Below are 15,512 nucleotides of genomic sequence, written 5' to 3' on the forward strand. Positions count from 1 at the left end.
GGGAGAAATTGCTTCTGAGGGTAGTCATAGGAGTATGGGGAGAGAAAATCGTATTCCAAATGACTGCAGAGTAAACATGCTAGTGCCAGTGTTCAAGAACAAAGGGGACATTCACAACTGTGGGCAGTACAGAGGCATCAAACTCCTGCCACACAGCATGAAAGTGCTGGAGAGGATGACTGATAAACAAATACAAAATGTAATAGAAAGTAAGATGGAAATGAGCAGTTCCGATTCAGATCAGGATGCAGCACTACTGACCCAATATTTGCAGTGAGACAGGTACTTGAAAAGAAGCTAGAAATGAGGAAAGAGTCCAGCTGGGCATTCTTAGACGTAGAGAAGGGGATATGACAAGTTCCTAAGAAAGCTGATTTAGGAAGTCTTGCAGTGGTTTGAAATCCCAAAAACACTGGTAAAATCAGTGCAAGCTATATACAAGGACCCAATGATTCAATTATGAACAGTGCTCAGTCTTACAGAGGGATTCCTAGTGTGAGTTAGTGTGCATCGGGGTTCAGCTTTGAGACCACTGTTGTTCGTAATGGCGGCAGACTGCATTAGCAAACTGGTCAGAGGGGACAGATTAACAAAGTTGCCGTATGCAGACAATGTGTCAAAACAGGCACACTCTAAGCAAGAACTTCAGCAAAGAATAGGGGAATGGAATGCAAAACTGAAAGCACATGGGATGAAACTGAGTACAGATAAGACAGTTGTAATGACAGCAAACGGGGGAAATAAGAAGAAGCCATAAATTGAGATAGAAGGGGAAGTAGTAGAAAAGGTTAACAGCTTCAAGTTTCTGGAAGGGGTGGTTGAAGAGAAGGGAAGTCTGAATGAGGTGGTCAAAACTAGAATCAGAGGGGCTGCAGCTAAATGGCACAGAGTGCCAGGACTAGTGTATGACAGAAGAATGCCAAAGAAGCTGAATAGTAAGGTGTACAAAACACTGATGCAACCAGTACTACTGTATGGTACAAAAACTTGGGCAGTAAAAGCAAAGCAGCTAAGAAAGCTAGAGGTGATGGAGATGAAGTGCCTAAGATGGGTGGTAGGATGCACACTGTGGGACCAATGAAGAAATGGGGACATATGAGCAGAAGCTAAAGTAGCACCAATTGCAGAAAAGATCAAAGAGTACAGATTACACTGGTTTGGTCATGTGCAGGAAAGCCAAAGATAGTCTGGTGAAGATGATTTGGGGCAGATAGGAAGAAAGCAAAAGGAAATGAGGGCATCCAGAAAAGAGATGGATGGATTGTGTGAGAAAAGACCTGCTACTGTATGGCATGAGTGTCAAAGAAGATAAGAAAGTGACACTGAATAGGGGGTGATGTCAAGTGCATGACACCCCAACCCTATGTAGAAGATGGGAAAAAGGGGGTGATGATAGTATTGTAGATTCACAGTTACCACACATGAGCTGCCCAGCTGTAGCTACATTCCTGGACTGTTTGCTAAATTATGTGTAGGATCCCTGTGTATCCTTTTTTTTTTTGCCAAGGTGACTTTTGCTGTGTGCTTGCTACCCTTCAAGCCTCTCCCTAGCCAGACAGAGCCCATTCATTCCTTAGCTTCAGTGGTTTTACCTAGAGTCAAGTGAGAGCTGTCCAAGGGAGTGGTCATTCTGAGCTGCCTTGATGGTGCTTTGTGCTCTTGCCATCATCCTAGCAGTAGCAGCATATGAATGGTCTTTCCTCACCATTTAGTTTTGGGTGCAAGCATTCTTCATCACCTCAGATATTTGTAGTGGTTTATCCATGCGGTTACATGCTCCTGTAGACCTAATGTGGTGACTGTACAACACTGATGACTTGGTGAGACTGACGCCTATCTCCAGGACATGCATTTGTAGCCCAGCTTTTCCTCCAGGGGAGTTATGCAGTATGCATCCAACTCTACTTTGCTTGAATCTCCAGTGACGGACATTCACCCTTCCCTGAAAACACTTTTAAGCATCTAAGCTCATAATCAAACTCAGGCCACCATGGCTATAATCTGGGTTTTATCCCTCTTTGACACCAGTGCTAGCCAATCCCTGTGTACATTTCCAGCACTACTGATAAATCCATGCATGTAGGGCAATCTGTGCATCCAAGGCAGTTACATTATGTAATCTAGCCACACTCCATGTCTACTTGTTGCAAAGACCAAAGGTGCAGTCATTGCAGGTGTATTGGACAATGCTTTATACACTATACCCAAAAGAAATGTCATCCTGTAAGAAATTATTTATATTAAAATCATTCCTTTGCATCCCTTGTGCCTTGTCTGCAACTGTCCTGTGTATCAGCCCATGACTGCAGGCCTGCATCTGCAAAATCAGTGACTGTTATTACATTTTCCTGTCCCAGGTTTGACTGTCGAATGGATGCCTGCTATTACTACTAGTTTTTCTGACTGCATTGACATATTCACTATGTGTGTACATTGCATTTGCATGGAGCTAACTTTAGTTTTTTGCAGGTCTGTGGATATCGTATGAAATATCTGATTATGTGTTCATTCTCTACATTTAAACTGCAGTACTCCACCACCACTGTCAACATAGGGAAAACCGTAACCTTATGAATTTGGTACATTTATCTTGTCACCTGCTATATTGCATTGCGCTGCTTCCTAAAACATGCGGAGATATATCTGAAGTAAAAGGCATGTTTCTGAAATGCAAATATTTTGTGAGATTGTGGTGGAGTGCAAGAAAGTCTTACCTTGTGGGTCATATGTCTTGAAACAGTTACTTGCATTTCTTTTATGAAAAATGAAAGATAAAGGAAGTGTAAGGTGATGGAATTTGTCTGCTGGTGGGTGTAAACAACACGCAGACAAGGAAATGTAAGGTAAAGGAGTTTGTCTGCCTGTGGGTGTAAACAGTAGGAGAACAAGCATTATTAAAATATCCCACTGCATGGAGCATTGTTGAAAATCTGTATATAGCAAGCCTCATTAGCAAGTTCGGCATCTAAACCACATATTCTGTAGTGTCATTCACGGTTATCAAAACTTCAGCATTGTACTGCTAAAACATTTTATTCTGAAAAAAAAATCATACTTTTTTCACTTTTTTGTTTTCTTTTTTAATTCAAGGTTGTAAGATTAAGAAAGCTGGCTCAGCAGGTCGCAAATTGCAAACAGTGTATAGAGCGTTCAACATCACTTATTGCTCAAGCAGAACAAAATCTGAAAGAGAATGATCATGCCCGCTTCTTACAGACAGCCAAAAATATTTCAGAAAGGTAATTTTTTGGCATTAATATGTAAGTGTCCCTCTCTGATACAGTATAAATATGTAAGTTTGAAGTTAAATGAGCAAAAGCATGCCTTTTATGTGTTGTAATGTCACATCTGCTGATACAGTGTTGTGTCTAAAACTTAAAAGTAGTTAACAGAGATGTCCTGTAAAAACAAATAGAAGATGCAGTCATGCAGAAGTATCCTGACAACATGGCCGTTTGCTAAACATTTTAGAAATTAGCTAAGTCACATGACACAGGGCAACCAATGTGCTAGTTAGTTATTTCATGTTGCCATATGTGACATTTCCTTACTTTACAAACACATAAATTTCATTCATCTAAAAATTGTATAAAAAACAAACTTAAAACTTATTGTGTGCAGTGTGTGAAATTCAGTTCACAGCAAATAAAACTTGTTATGAAAATTCACATTAGTGAGCAATCTGAATATTTATTTTTAATTAACCTCCTAAGACATGAATATTTATAGATATTAGTCCGACTAGTAACACAGACTTGAGAATTGTGTCATTTTGTCATTCATTGTCCTTGTCCTACAGGATCATACCTCTCAATCTCTTACAGAAAGAAATCTGGACAAAGCCATAAATAATGGGGGGACAAAGTACCAAAAATAAGGACAATTTTTAAATATTGCTTTTAAAAATTTAATATAACAGCAGGTTTTCCATTGTCATGAATTTTGTGAAGGGTATTAAGTCTGAAACTTAAAAGTCTGCCATTATTTTCTGACTTCAGTCTTCAGTAATTTGCCAGTGATTTGGCCGAAAACCACAATTTTATGAAAAATAAACCAAAAATATGAGGCAAAAATCTAGACATTCTGTGAAAATCTGTGCAGTTGAGAGGTATGTGCATGATGTTTATGTCATGATGAGAAGGTACTGGCTTCACATCACTGAACTCAGATTCAGTCAACAAGCATTAAGAGACTGTCAGTATTATTTTGAATTTATTTCTCTCTGTGGCACTCTGTAGTTCTGTGAATCAAGAACTTCCAGTAGATGAGTTGTCTCTTTTCTGATGGGCCTATTATCAAGGTCTTGTACCCAGTAAGATCTTGGAAACTTTATCTTTCAACATACTGAACCTTCCATTCATTATTCATTTGTTCTCAGATTTTTTATTTGACATTTTTATGCTCACCCTTATTCAACCTTTTAGTAAAAGCAAATTCTTTGCTGTTATGCCAAAACCAAGTGTCTGCCTCTTTTGCCTTGTCTTTACCAGATTGTTTGTTTTCTCCTACCAACAATGAGAATGAAATCAGCAGCGTTGGTCCCAGATGTCTATGCATTAGAAGCTGAGCTGGAGATCGTCCTAATGACTGTAACATAATGCTGCAATATTCTAAGATGGAAACGTTCCAGTCACTGCCATTAGATTACTCACATTTCTATATTATATCCTTTGCACTCTTACCATAATCTCCGTTTTCCAATTGCTTTTAAGTATATATGGGACACGAGATCATACATTAAAACTCTTAACAGTTTTTGAAATATGCAAAATCTCATAACTGACAAACCTGAGTACAATGTCTGTGAGAACCTTTTCTGGTGTCACGTGTCTCATAAAAATGGACTTATTGATTGCAGTAAGAGTTTGGCTTGTTATACCTTTCACCTGCAAGCTAGAATAATGATCAATGGTCAATGCACTATTCATCCATGGCAAAGACAGAATTTGGTGAAGGATAACTTCATAATTCTTCTGATTTCTATACATATTACAGACCACATTTTCAGACCACCTGCTGTATATGCTCTGTCATGTCAGGCCAATACAGAAAGCCATGAACTAACCTTTGAATTTGCTCATACCCATATATCAGTCATGGGGTCTCCTTAGTCCTTTAAACCATAAACCATAGAGCATTGAAATCTTATGGAAAATAAGCTCTTATTACATGGTTAAGAGTGGTATCTGACCATCCTGACCTAATGACACCGTAAAGCAGCTGTGGTTCATAGACATTCTAAGCACAGGCTTTGAATTCTTGCAACCTTTCAGCAGATATTGTCAGATGAGAGACAGCCTACAGCACTTCTAGATCAATCAAATATTTCTTGCATTCGTGTATATATGGTTCAATTAATAGATCTGCTTTGTGCCTAAGATTACAATGCTTTTGCTGAACGTGTAGGTCATATTTTCTTTTGTAATGGCAGTAACATTTTTAGGAGTCTTGAAGGTGCTCTATGCAATAAGCTAATATACTTTATAGTGGTTAATTGTATGGTTCCACAATGATACATTTTCCATATAAACATAATTTTGAAATGTCTGGTAGTTAAACATCATAGTCACCATTTCCATGTCATTCTGAGCACAAAATTGAGAATCCATCAAAGATCTTGGCTGGCAGCTGATCTGACTTGTTGCAGTAAGACTGTGCAAAGCCTATTCTCTCTAGCATCCTTCTTCAGTCTTGTAGGCTGTGATTTGTAATACAATTTGATTTGTAGATGCTGTAATGACCAGCCATTTCAAAATGGCAAAGCTATTTTCCTTTTGTGTTGACCAAAATCCTCCTGCATCACCCTCTACAATCTCCCTTAATGGCACTATCACATTTAATAGTGTTTGTAAAAATTACAAATGGCTTTTGTACCAGGGCAAAAAATCATATTAAAGATGTTTCTCATACGGTGTTGCATAACAGTAATAATTATGTTCATAGGTTCATAGGTTCATACTAGGCTATCTGCCCAAGGGCATTTATAAGCCTAGCCCATAGTTATTTGGCTTTCACCACCCCTTTAGTTTGAATAAAACTATGCCTATTATTTTGCTGTGCCTCTGTCAAGCAGTGACACTGAAGTAATCCCTGGGGTATATCTGCGATCTCCCATCCATTGGTCAAGATTCCTCTTGAACAAGGCCAGCGAGGTGCTCTGCCTCACATGTACCGGGATTTTGTTCCACAGCATAGGGAGTCTCTAGGTGATGAATCTGTCCCTCCAGCACGTTCTATTAATAACAGTGTCAAGGTTTAAGTCTCCCGCCCTTGTGGTTCTGAGGGATCTAGATTTTTTGAGGTGAAGCATATTCATCAAATCAGGGTTTGACATGGCCTTATATGTCAGGCACAGGTCACCTCTGAGCAAGCGGTATGAGACTGAATAGATCTGGAGTTCTTTCAGTCGGGCAGCATAAGACATATTTTTGAGACCCTTTATCCTTTTGGTGAGGAACTTTTGGGGCCTTTCCAGCTGCTGCAGGTGTCTGGTCAGATACATTCCGAATGGGGCATTGTACTCAATCATTGGTCTAATGAGTGATGAGTACAGGGGGACGATGACCTCCCTTGATCTAGATGTGAATCCCTTCATGATCAGGTGGGCAATGTAGAAGGTTTTCCTAACTAATTTAGCAACATGAGTGTCAAACGAAAGGCTACTGTCAACCTGGGTCCCCAGATCCCTAATGACTTCTTCTGTGCTCAGTGGATTGCCACCTATATGGTAGCTAGGGGTAACCTTGTTTTTCCCGAAGGGTATGACTATGCATTTCTTGGCATTTAACTTTAGGCCATGGCTCTGGCACCAGTTATCCGTTTCTGTGAGGCCCTTCTGAAGGATATCTGTGTCAGATATGTTTTTGACTATGGCGCCCAGTTTGCAGTCATCTGCAAACTTTGTCAGCCATAACCCTCCTGCGTTTGCTTGTACTTCAGAAAAGTAGATGCCGAACAAGAGTGGACCCAGGACTGAGCCCTGTGGGACACCACTTGTGACAGGCTTTGAGTCTGACATGCTCCAGCAACTCTGACCCTGTGGGTTCTGTCACTTAGCCAGTTTGCAACCCATCTTGTGATGTATGGGTTTACATTCAAGCTGATGAGTTTTTCGATGATACCTGAGTGGGGTATTGTGTCGAAGGCCTTTGCCAGGTCAAGGTAGGCTGTATGGACTGCCTTTCCTCATCAATGGCCTTGGTGACTGTCTCAAAAGTCAACCAAGTTTAAAAGGCATGATCTGCCTTTGACAAAGCCAAACTGGGTTGGATCCAAAGTCTGCAAGTTCCCTATGTCTTTATTTATGAGTTCCATTATGATCCTCTCCATGGCTTTGCATATAAGGCTTGTCAAGCTAATGGGACGGTAATTTCCAGGGTCGGTGGAGGCACCGCCTTGTGAAGTGGGACCACAGTCGCCGTCGCCACTCCTTGGGTACGTATCCTGAGGTGAGGCTAAGATTAAACAGCTGTCCTAACTGCGGGTTTAATTCCTCATTGAGTTCGTGGAGCACACAGCCGGGACACCATCCGTCCCATGGATGCTGTGTTTTTGCTTTGGAGAGAGCAGTTCTCACCTGGGCGTTGGAGATGTTTGGGGGCTACAATCCTCTGGTATAGATATCTCTCCTTTGGGGAGGGGGGAGAAGTTTGCACTGAACCTGTCAGCCAGTATGTTGGCAATGTGTGTAGGTTCAGTAATCTTCACATCATTTTGAACTAATTCTGAGCATATCTGGGAGTTTCCTCCTAGGTTTCTAACATAGCTAAAGAAGGCCTTATGATTGTCTTTTGAGTCCTTGGCGATTTTTCTCTCAAAATTTGCCTTGGATGATTTTATGAGAGCTCTTAGTTTTTTACTTATAATGATCAAAGGTGTCTTACCTTTCCAGGATTTTGCTCTATCTTGTAGTAGCTTCCTCCTTTTGTTGTAGAGCTTGTTTATGGCTGGGGTCCACCAGACTGGACGCTTGCCTTTGGTACAAAGAGTCTTAGTTTTGGTTGGGATTGCCTGATCCATGCAGTCCTGTAGGGGCTGGTAGAAGGCATTTGTAAGTGATTCAGCGGTTTGAGTAATGTTTACCACTGGCTCAGGGGCCTTAAAGGAGACCACACTAGTTTTTAGAAGTGTGAAGTCGGCTTTTGAGAAGTTTTTCACTGTGGTCTTTTTTTTTGCGGGTGGGGGCGGGATGAGGACCTCCAGCGAGATTAGTTTATGATCTGATCTCACCAGTGAGGGGTATACTTCCGGTGTTGAACATTGTGATCCCATGTTCGTGATGATGAGATCAAGTATGTTTTTCCTCTTGTGGGGATGGTGACTAGTTGTTCCATGGCATTTGAGTTTATGAACTCCAGGAACCTTTGGGCTAGAGTGTTTGGGCTTGAGTAGTGTTCCCAGTCTATATTAGGGTAGTTGAAGTCACCTAGTATGATGGTGTTTGGAGATACATTTATCCCCTCCAATGTTTTCAGGAAGGCCATGTGAGGTTCCTGAGTTTGAGAGGGTGGCCTGTAACATGCTACAAATTGCAGAGCAGTCTTGCCTATGGTTAATTGCACCTGGATGGTCTCTGATGCATCGTGCGTTGCCACCAACCTTGAGGTGTGGGTGTCCTTTATGAATATGGACACCCCCCCCTTTCTTGGTGTTGTCCGGATTTTGGGGCCGGAACGCATGATATGAGGTGAAACTTGATAGTGCTGGGGTGCTCTCAGGAGCCTTGAACCAGGTTTCTGTCACAGCACAGACATCGATGTTCTCCATACTGAGAAGGGCCTCGAGTGCGTGCATCTTGAGATTGAGACTTCTGGCATTGAGCAGCATTACCCTTAGTTTTTTTACTTTTTTGTGTTCTAGGGTGGTAGGTTTAGAATTTGAGCCTTGCCTAAAAAAGGCACTATGGGGGTGGCAAGAGCCTTTGCCAATATCCGGAAGCCTAGGGGTGACAGGTGCAAGCCATCCCTTGCGAAGCAGCGTGGCTTGTCCAGCATGTCATCCCAGGCAGACAGACATTGGATTCAGTCTATCAGAATTTTTTAAGCCTTTCTAATGATACCATATGGCTCACATACTTGAGAGATATTACACAGATTTGGCATTTGCTTCATTTAAGCTTTAAGCCTTTCTATCTCAGCCTGTGCTGTGGTTTAATTATTTCAGTTGCACACAAGACTAAAATGTCATCAGTGATGTTTACACCACTGAGGGACTTTAAGAGGTGATGGGATTTCATTTTGCTACAGGAGGAACCTGTACTTGACTAGACAGATACTGAAGGTGTATAATCTAAACTAGGTTCATCTAGCCGTAACTTGTTTGGCTAACATGAAGTGCAGAGAAATACTTTGCACTGGGTTCTGCTGCTGCTACTACCTATTCTATCACTGAAAGTGGTTAGAGTTCACTTTTTGATCAACATATCTACGTCTTTAGGACCTGTCATATCTTTAATGGTGTAGTGGCAGGGCTAGCCACTCGATGGTGTAAAATATGGCTCTAGGTGATTCGGTCATGCTGACTAATTTTGCCAAATGGGCATGGGTATTTGCCAGTGGTAAGTGGGTTGTGGATACAGCTTACTCCAACCTATGCCAGAGACCCATGCTAATGGTGGGAGGGGTATATGTGCCCCTAATGGCCAGTGTGTGCCTGCCATAAAGCCCAGCAGCCCTGGGTCAGTAAGTTGCTGGCTGGCCAGTGTTCAGTTGCCTAGCCATGGTTATCTGTGATCACTCTTTTGAGTAAAATCTGGATGTAAAACCAATCAACCTGTCAATGATGAACTAAGAATTGCTACACTCAATGTAGGTTCATTGACAGAAAAGAGCTTGGAAGTGGATGATATGTTGGTACGGAGGAGGCTGAACATCCTATGTATCCAAGAGATAAGATGGAAGGGCAGTGTAAGCAAAGCCACTTGGCTTGGGATCCAGATACACAGGAGGAGGAGGACAGGCTAGAAATGGTCAGAAGGCAGTAATGGATGTCATCAGAATTAGACTCAGACTCATGACAATCAGACTCCAGCCTAATGACAGGACAGATGTTCTTCGTGTTTCAACATTGCAGTCATTACATTTGGGTAATCCTGCTGGCAGGTTTCCCTCAGTTGGCCTGAATTCCAAAGTCTTGGGTCCTGCGTCGGCTGTTGTCACCCCTTCCCTGATGTCAGGTCGCCAGGGGTATAAAAGAAGCAGCCGACGCCATTTTCTTTAGTCTTTCTTGCCGCACAGTGCCTGAAGCAGAAGCAATTCGCAAGTGCCAGTCGGCTGACTCCTGAGATTTTCGAGTTCGAATTTCAGATCCGAAATCTTCTATAAAGCTAAGTATCCCGTTGGGGAAACTTTTTTCTTGCTCCAGAAACGATGTCAGAAAAGTTAATAATTGTATTTCTTGTGAGAAGCAAATACCGCATAAGGACTTTCATTCTTACTGTATTCCTTGCCTAGGCCCTGATCTTAATTTTCTGGGTTGTCAGTTTTGTGCTAGATTTAACCAATGCACAATTAAGCGTCGGTATGATTTTGCTTTAAATTACTTAGGCCGCAGATTTAATTATCCAGAAATGTAGTCGGAAAGCCATCCGACAACCGGAGTTCACAAAAAACGCAAAGAAAAAGAAAGACAGCTGTGGCCCAAAACCGACAACGAAGCTTCTCCTAAGCCAGTCACCGGTTCGCTGGTTCTCAGTGAGGTGCTTTCGCAGCCCCTGACAAACGCTACTTTAGAGTCGCAGGCCACTACCGACTCACATGTGGAGTCTGCCTTGCCACTGAAAACTCAAGGTATTGGAGCCTCGGACGCTGATCCTTCAGATGGGTCCGGAGCCGCTGAGCAGTCACCGACTTCTGAGTGTGTATTCAGACCCAAACATCTATACATTAAACCGACTTCAAAGGCAAAGACTAAAGCACCTTCAAAGGCAAAGAAGCTACCTCAAGAGCCACGTGTACAGGTCTCCATGCCCAAGAAACAGATGCTCAAAATGGCCGAAGACTTGATTACCTTGATCAGGGGTTCCCATCCCCTTCCTGATAAGAGGTCTAGGCAAGAGACTGACTATGAATCTTCAGATCAGGTTTACATTTCTTCTGATTCCTCTTCTGATCAGGAATATTCTTTCCCCCCCATGAGGATTCTGATGCTGAAGAATCCATACCTTCAGCTTCTCCTCCTGAGGATTACTTTTTTGGGGAAACCTTACATACCATGAGGGAGCATTTTCACTGGGAGAGCCAAGATTTTTCAAAGTCTAAAAAGAGGCTCAGGATTTCCTTTTACTACCTCAGCACAAGCCACTAGCCATCCCTCTTGTGTTAAACATTGTGGATGATGTGTTTCCGGAGTCTAGCCTTACCCCTGATCCTTACCTCCAGCTCCTGTTAAGCCTGACAGATATTACAGGGTTCCTGACTCACATAAATTCCTTTTTACAAACCCTGCTGCAGTCCCAGAAACTATTTCTCAGGGTCCCAAGGGAGTTAAGGCTTCCACTCCAAAAAAACCTACCCCTTCTGACAAGGATTCTAGGGCACTGGATAGATGGCGAAAAAAGGTTTACACATCTGCTACCTTGGCTATAAGGGCATTGCACTGTCAGTTTCATATGCTCAAATATCAGCAACATGTCTTGGCATTGCTTAAACAGAAAATGTTAAACTCTGAATGTGCAGAAAACAAGGAAATGCAGGATATTTTGCATGCAGCTGAACAAGTTGGAAAGCATACTTTGCAATGTGGTTTTGATTCTTTAGAGGCCTCCTGCAGGGCCGCAGTTACAGGTTCTGTAATTAGAAGGCATTCTTGGTTAAAGGAACAAAATCTGCCTGATCATGTTAAAGTTAAATTATTAGATGCACCTTTACAGCATGATTCTTTGTTTGGTGTTAAGGCAGAAGAGGTGTTAAAGAAAATGGGGGACAAGGCTAAATCTATGCAAACAGTCAAAGATTTCTTACAAGTACAGCCACCTAGGTTTAGTAGACACTGGACAACAAAGAATTGGTCCTTTCCTGTGTTAGACATACCTCAAAGGGGCAGACCTAGATGCCCTAGAGGCAGATCACAGGTGCAAGGTTCATACAGGTCAAAGCAATGGGGTGCTTCTGCCTCCAAAAGTGGAGAAGACAAATCACAACCTTACAGGAAACAGTCCCAATGACTTCCCCCTGCCTGCACCAAGCACTTATTTCCTGGCAGCACCCATAGGGGGGAAATTAGCACTTCTTTCTCAAAATTAGCACATTATAACCCAGGACAAGTGGGTTCTAAATATCATGTCACAAGGCTACAAGTTCCATTTCCATACCCTGCCAAAGGCAAACGGCTGGCCAGATCTTCCAAAAATTCAATGGGCAGAGGCACAGAAACAAGTCCCATCCCTCATGGACATGAGAGCCATTCAACAAGTGCTAGAGCAAGAGCAGGGACAAGGATTTTACTCAAGACAGTTGTTGGTACCCAGAAAGGACAAGGCCTGGAGGCCAATACTGGACCTATCGATTCTGAATACATTCCTGGATGTACCAAAATTCAAAATGTTGACTTTACAGCAGCTACTGCCCATGCTGGGCAAGAATGCTTGGCTTGTAACTTTAGACCTAAAAGAGGCTTACCTGCATGTCCCAATCAGACAAATATGTAGAAGATACCTCAGATTCAAGGCTGGCTCAATACACTACCAATTCTCTGCACAGCCCTTTGGCTTATCTACTGCGCCCAGGGTCTTTACAAAGTGCCTGGCACCAGTAATTGCATTCTGCCGACAAAGAGGAATACAAATATATCCTTACTTGTACGACTGTCTAATTCAAGCAGAGGACAAGGACATCCTCCTACAGCATCTGGTGTTTGTGAAAAAAAACTTCTAACATGCCTAGGGTACACAGTCAACGAAAAGAAATCAAAACTAGTACCCTCTCAAGAGATAATATTCCTGGGTGCAAGCTTAAATACAACTGCCCAGATGGCTTATCTCATGCCAGACAAACAAAGGCAACTGATTATGTACTTCAAAATGTTAGCAACAAAGGCCCAGTTATCTGCAAGAAAAATTCTGCAGGCTTTGGGCTTCATGGCATCCTGCATCCTACTAATTCCATATGCAAGACTGCATATGAGGAAACTTCAATGATACCTAAAAAGTGTTTGGACTCAACATTGCCACAGCCTGGAAACTATAATTACTCTCATTCCCTGCCTGCATCAAGAGTTTCAATGGTGGGCAAAGGCTTGCCACCAAAACAAGGGACAGCCGTTCACATTACCTCCAGCCAGGCAAACACTAACAACAGATGCATCAGATTATGCCTGGGGGGCCCACATGGCAGGAAGATGCATTCAGGGAACATGGACCTCAAACCAAATGCATCTACATATCAATCAAAAAGAGATGCTAGCTGTTCAAAATGCCCTGACAGCATTCAAGGACCTACTTCAACCAGGACAACTACTGATAAAGACAGACAACACCATGGTCATGTGGTATATAAACAAGCAGGGGGGCACACATTCCTACCCCCTTTGCAGACTAGCTATGGCTTTGTGGGACACAGCATTGACTTACCAAGTACATCTGCAGGCACAATTCCTGCCAGGAAGGAAAAATACTCTGGCAGACGAACTAAGCAGAAACCTCATGGATCCCCACGAGTGGCAGCTGGATCCACAAGTCTTCAGGATGATAACAAGGAAATGGGGATGCCCGGACATAGATCTATGTGCCTCCCCTCACAACTACCAACTAAAGAGATTCTGCACAAGGATTTATCACAGACAAGCATGGAAAGTGGACATCCTATCCTTCAGCTGGAAAAACCTATCAGTGTATGCCTCTCCCCCTCTGCCGCTCCTCCCCAAGGTACTCCTAAAGTTCAGACAGGAGAAGCCAAAGATGATACTGATTGCACCAGACTGACCCCACCAGCACTGGTGCCCAATTTTGAGGAGCTTGTCTCAATACCCAGCTTGGACCCTACCTCAAGTACCGCATCTACTGTCCCAGCAAAACAATCAAATCCTGCACAGCCAGCTCAGGACTTTAAACCTGGCAGCATGGCGGATAATGTAGTCATACAAAACACACCTCTCAGTAAAGCTGTGATGGATGTCATTTTGGAAGCCAGAAGGCCTAGTACTAGAAAATCTTATGCTGGAAAATGGAAGATTCTGTGCTTGGAACCAGGCACAAGGAACAGATATAGCTGTGCCAAATATTCCTCAGATTTTACAATACTTAACTGAGATGCTGGACAAAGGTCAATCTTTTTCATCTATTAAAATTCATGTCTCTGCCATTTCAGCTCATTACAATGCAGAGCCACCAATCTTTTCTCATCCCTTATTAAAGCAGTACCTCAGAGGGGCCAAACATTTAAGGCCTACAAAGAGATCATCAATGCCTGCATGGGACCTCAAATATGTCTTGGAAAAACTCACCCTGTCTCCTTTTGAGCCAGCTGCTACTGCTGATATAAAGTTTTTATCTTGGAAACCAGCTCTGCTCCTAGCAATAACTTCTGCAAGATGAGTTTCAGAGCTACAGGCACTCATGGCTGTGGAACCTTTTATCATTTTTTATCCGGACAGGGTCTCCCTGAGGACAAACCCAACATTTATGCCTAAAGTGATGTCCAGTGTGGCTCTTAACCAAACCATTCATCTGCCAACCTTTTATCCAAATCCACAGAACAAGGGGGAAAGAATTCTGCATTCTTTGGACGTGCACAGACAGCTTAGATTCTACTTGTACAGAACCATAGTTTTCAGAAAGACAGAGCAATTCCTAGTGGCATATGCTGCAGGATCACAATGAAAGGCTATCTCAAAGCAGACTATTTCAAAGTGGATAGGCCACTGCATTCGTTTCTGCTATGTATACCATGGCAAGACAGTGCCTAAGGGCATTAGGCCACGTTCCACCAGAGCTGCAGCCACTTCAGCAGCCTTTCTCAGGGCAGTACCAACCAAGAAATTTTTAGAGGCAGCTACTTGGAGTTCAGTGCACACCTTTACAAAGCACTATCATCTGCCACTCTACTCCAAATCCAGGGCAGGCTTTGCCACTGCAGTTCTGCAGGGTCTCATAGCAGCTCCTAATGCTGTTTAGCTCCAGCCTCCCAACCATAGCTTTGGGAATCTACCCAAATATAATGACTGCAACAGTGAAACACGAAGAACATAGTACAGTTGTGTACACTTACCATAAATGTAGATGTTCGGGTGTATTCACTGTTGCAGTCCAGATTACCCACCCGCCATCCCCCCTTTTCTTCTGATGGAGCCTATCTTTCCTTCTCTGAGTTATACAACCTATGTGGTGTATTTGCTGGTGGATGAAGGTAAAGTTTGTATTGCTGCCTGTTACTTTATATATTGGTATAAATTTTGACTACCCTTTTTGGGGGCACCTGACATCTGGGGCAAGAAAAACTAAAGAAAATGGTGTTGGCTGCTTCTTTTATACCCCTGACAACCTGACGTCAGGGAAGGGGCGACGACAGCCAACGCAG

The 15,512-nt window shown here is 42.7% G+C and overlaps 1 protein-coding gene across 3 annotated transcripts in view; it reads left to right on the forward strand.

Annotated features, from left to right (window-relative positions):
- MID1 (midline 1) overlaps positions 1 to 15,512 on the forward strand; it is a 1,755,005-nt gene that overhangs the window by 1,512,905 nt on the left and 226,588 nt on the right. For all 3 annotated transcript variants that reach the window (XM_044072558.1, XM_044072557.1, XM_044072556.1), the window contains exon 5: positions 3,091 to 3,239. In XM_044072558.1, the coding sequence (XP_043928493.1) occupies positions 3,091 to 3,239 (149 nt within the window). The remainder of the gene's footprint in view (positions 1 to 3,090; positions 3,240 to 15,512) is intronic.

Source organism: Protopterus annectens, chromosome 5.part0, assembly GCF_019279795.1.
Source record: "Protopterus annectens isolate FY-2018-M chromosome 5.part0, PAN1.0, whole genome shotgun sequence".
Lineage (NCBI taxonomy): Eukaryota > Metazoa > Chordata > Ceratodontiformes > Protopteridae > Protopterus > Protopterus annectens.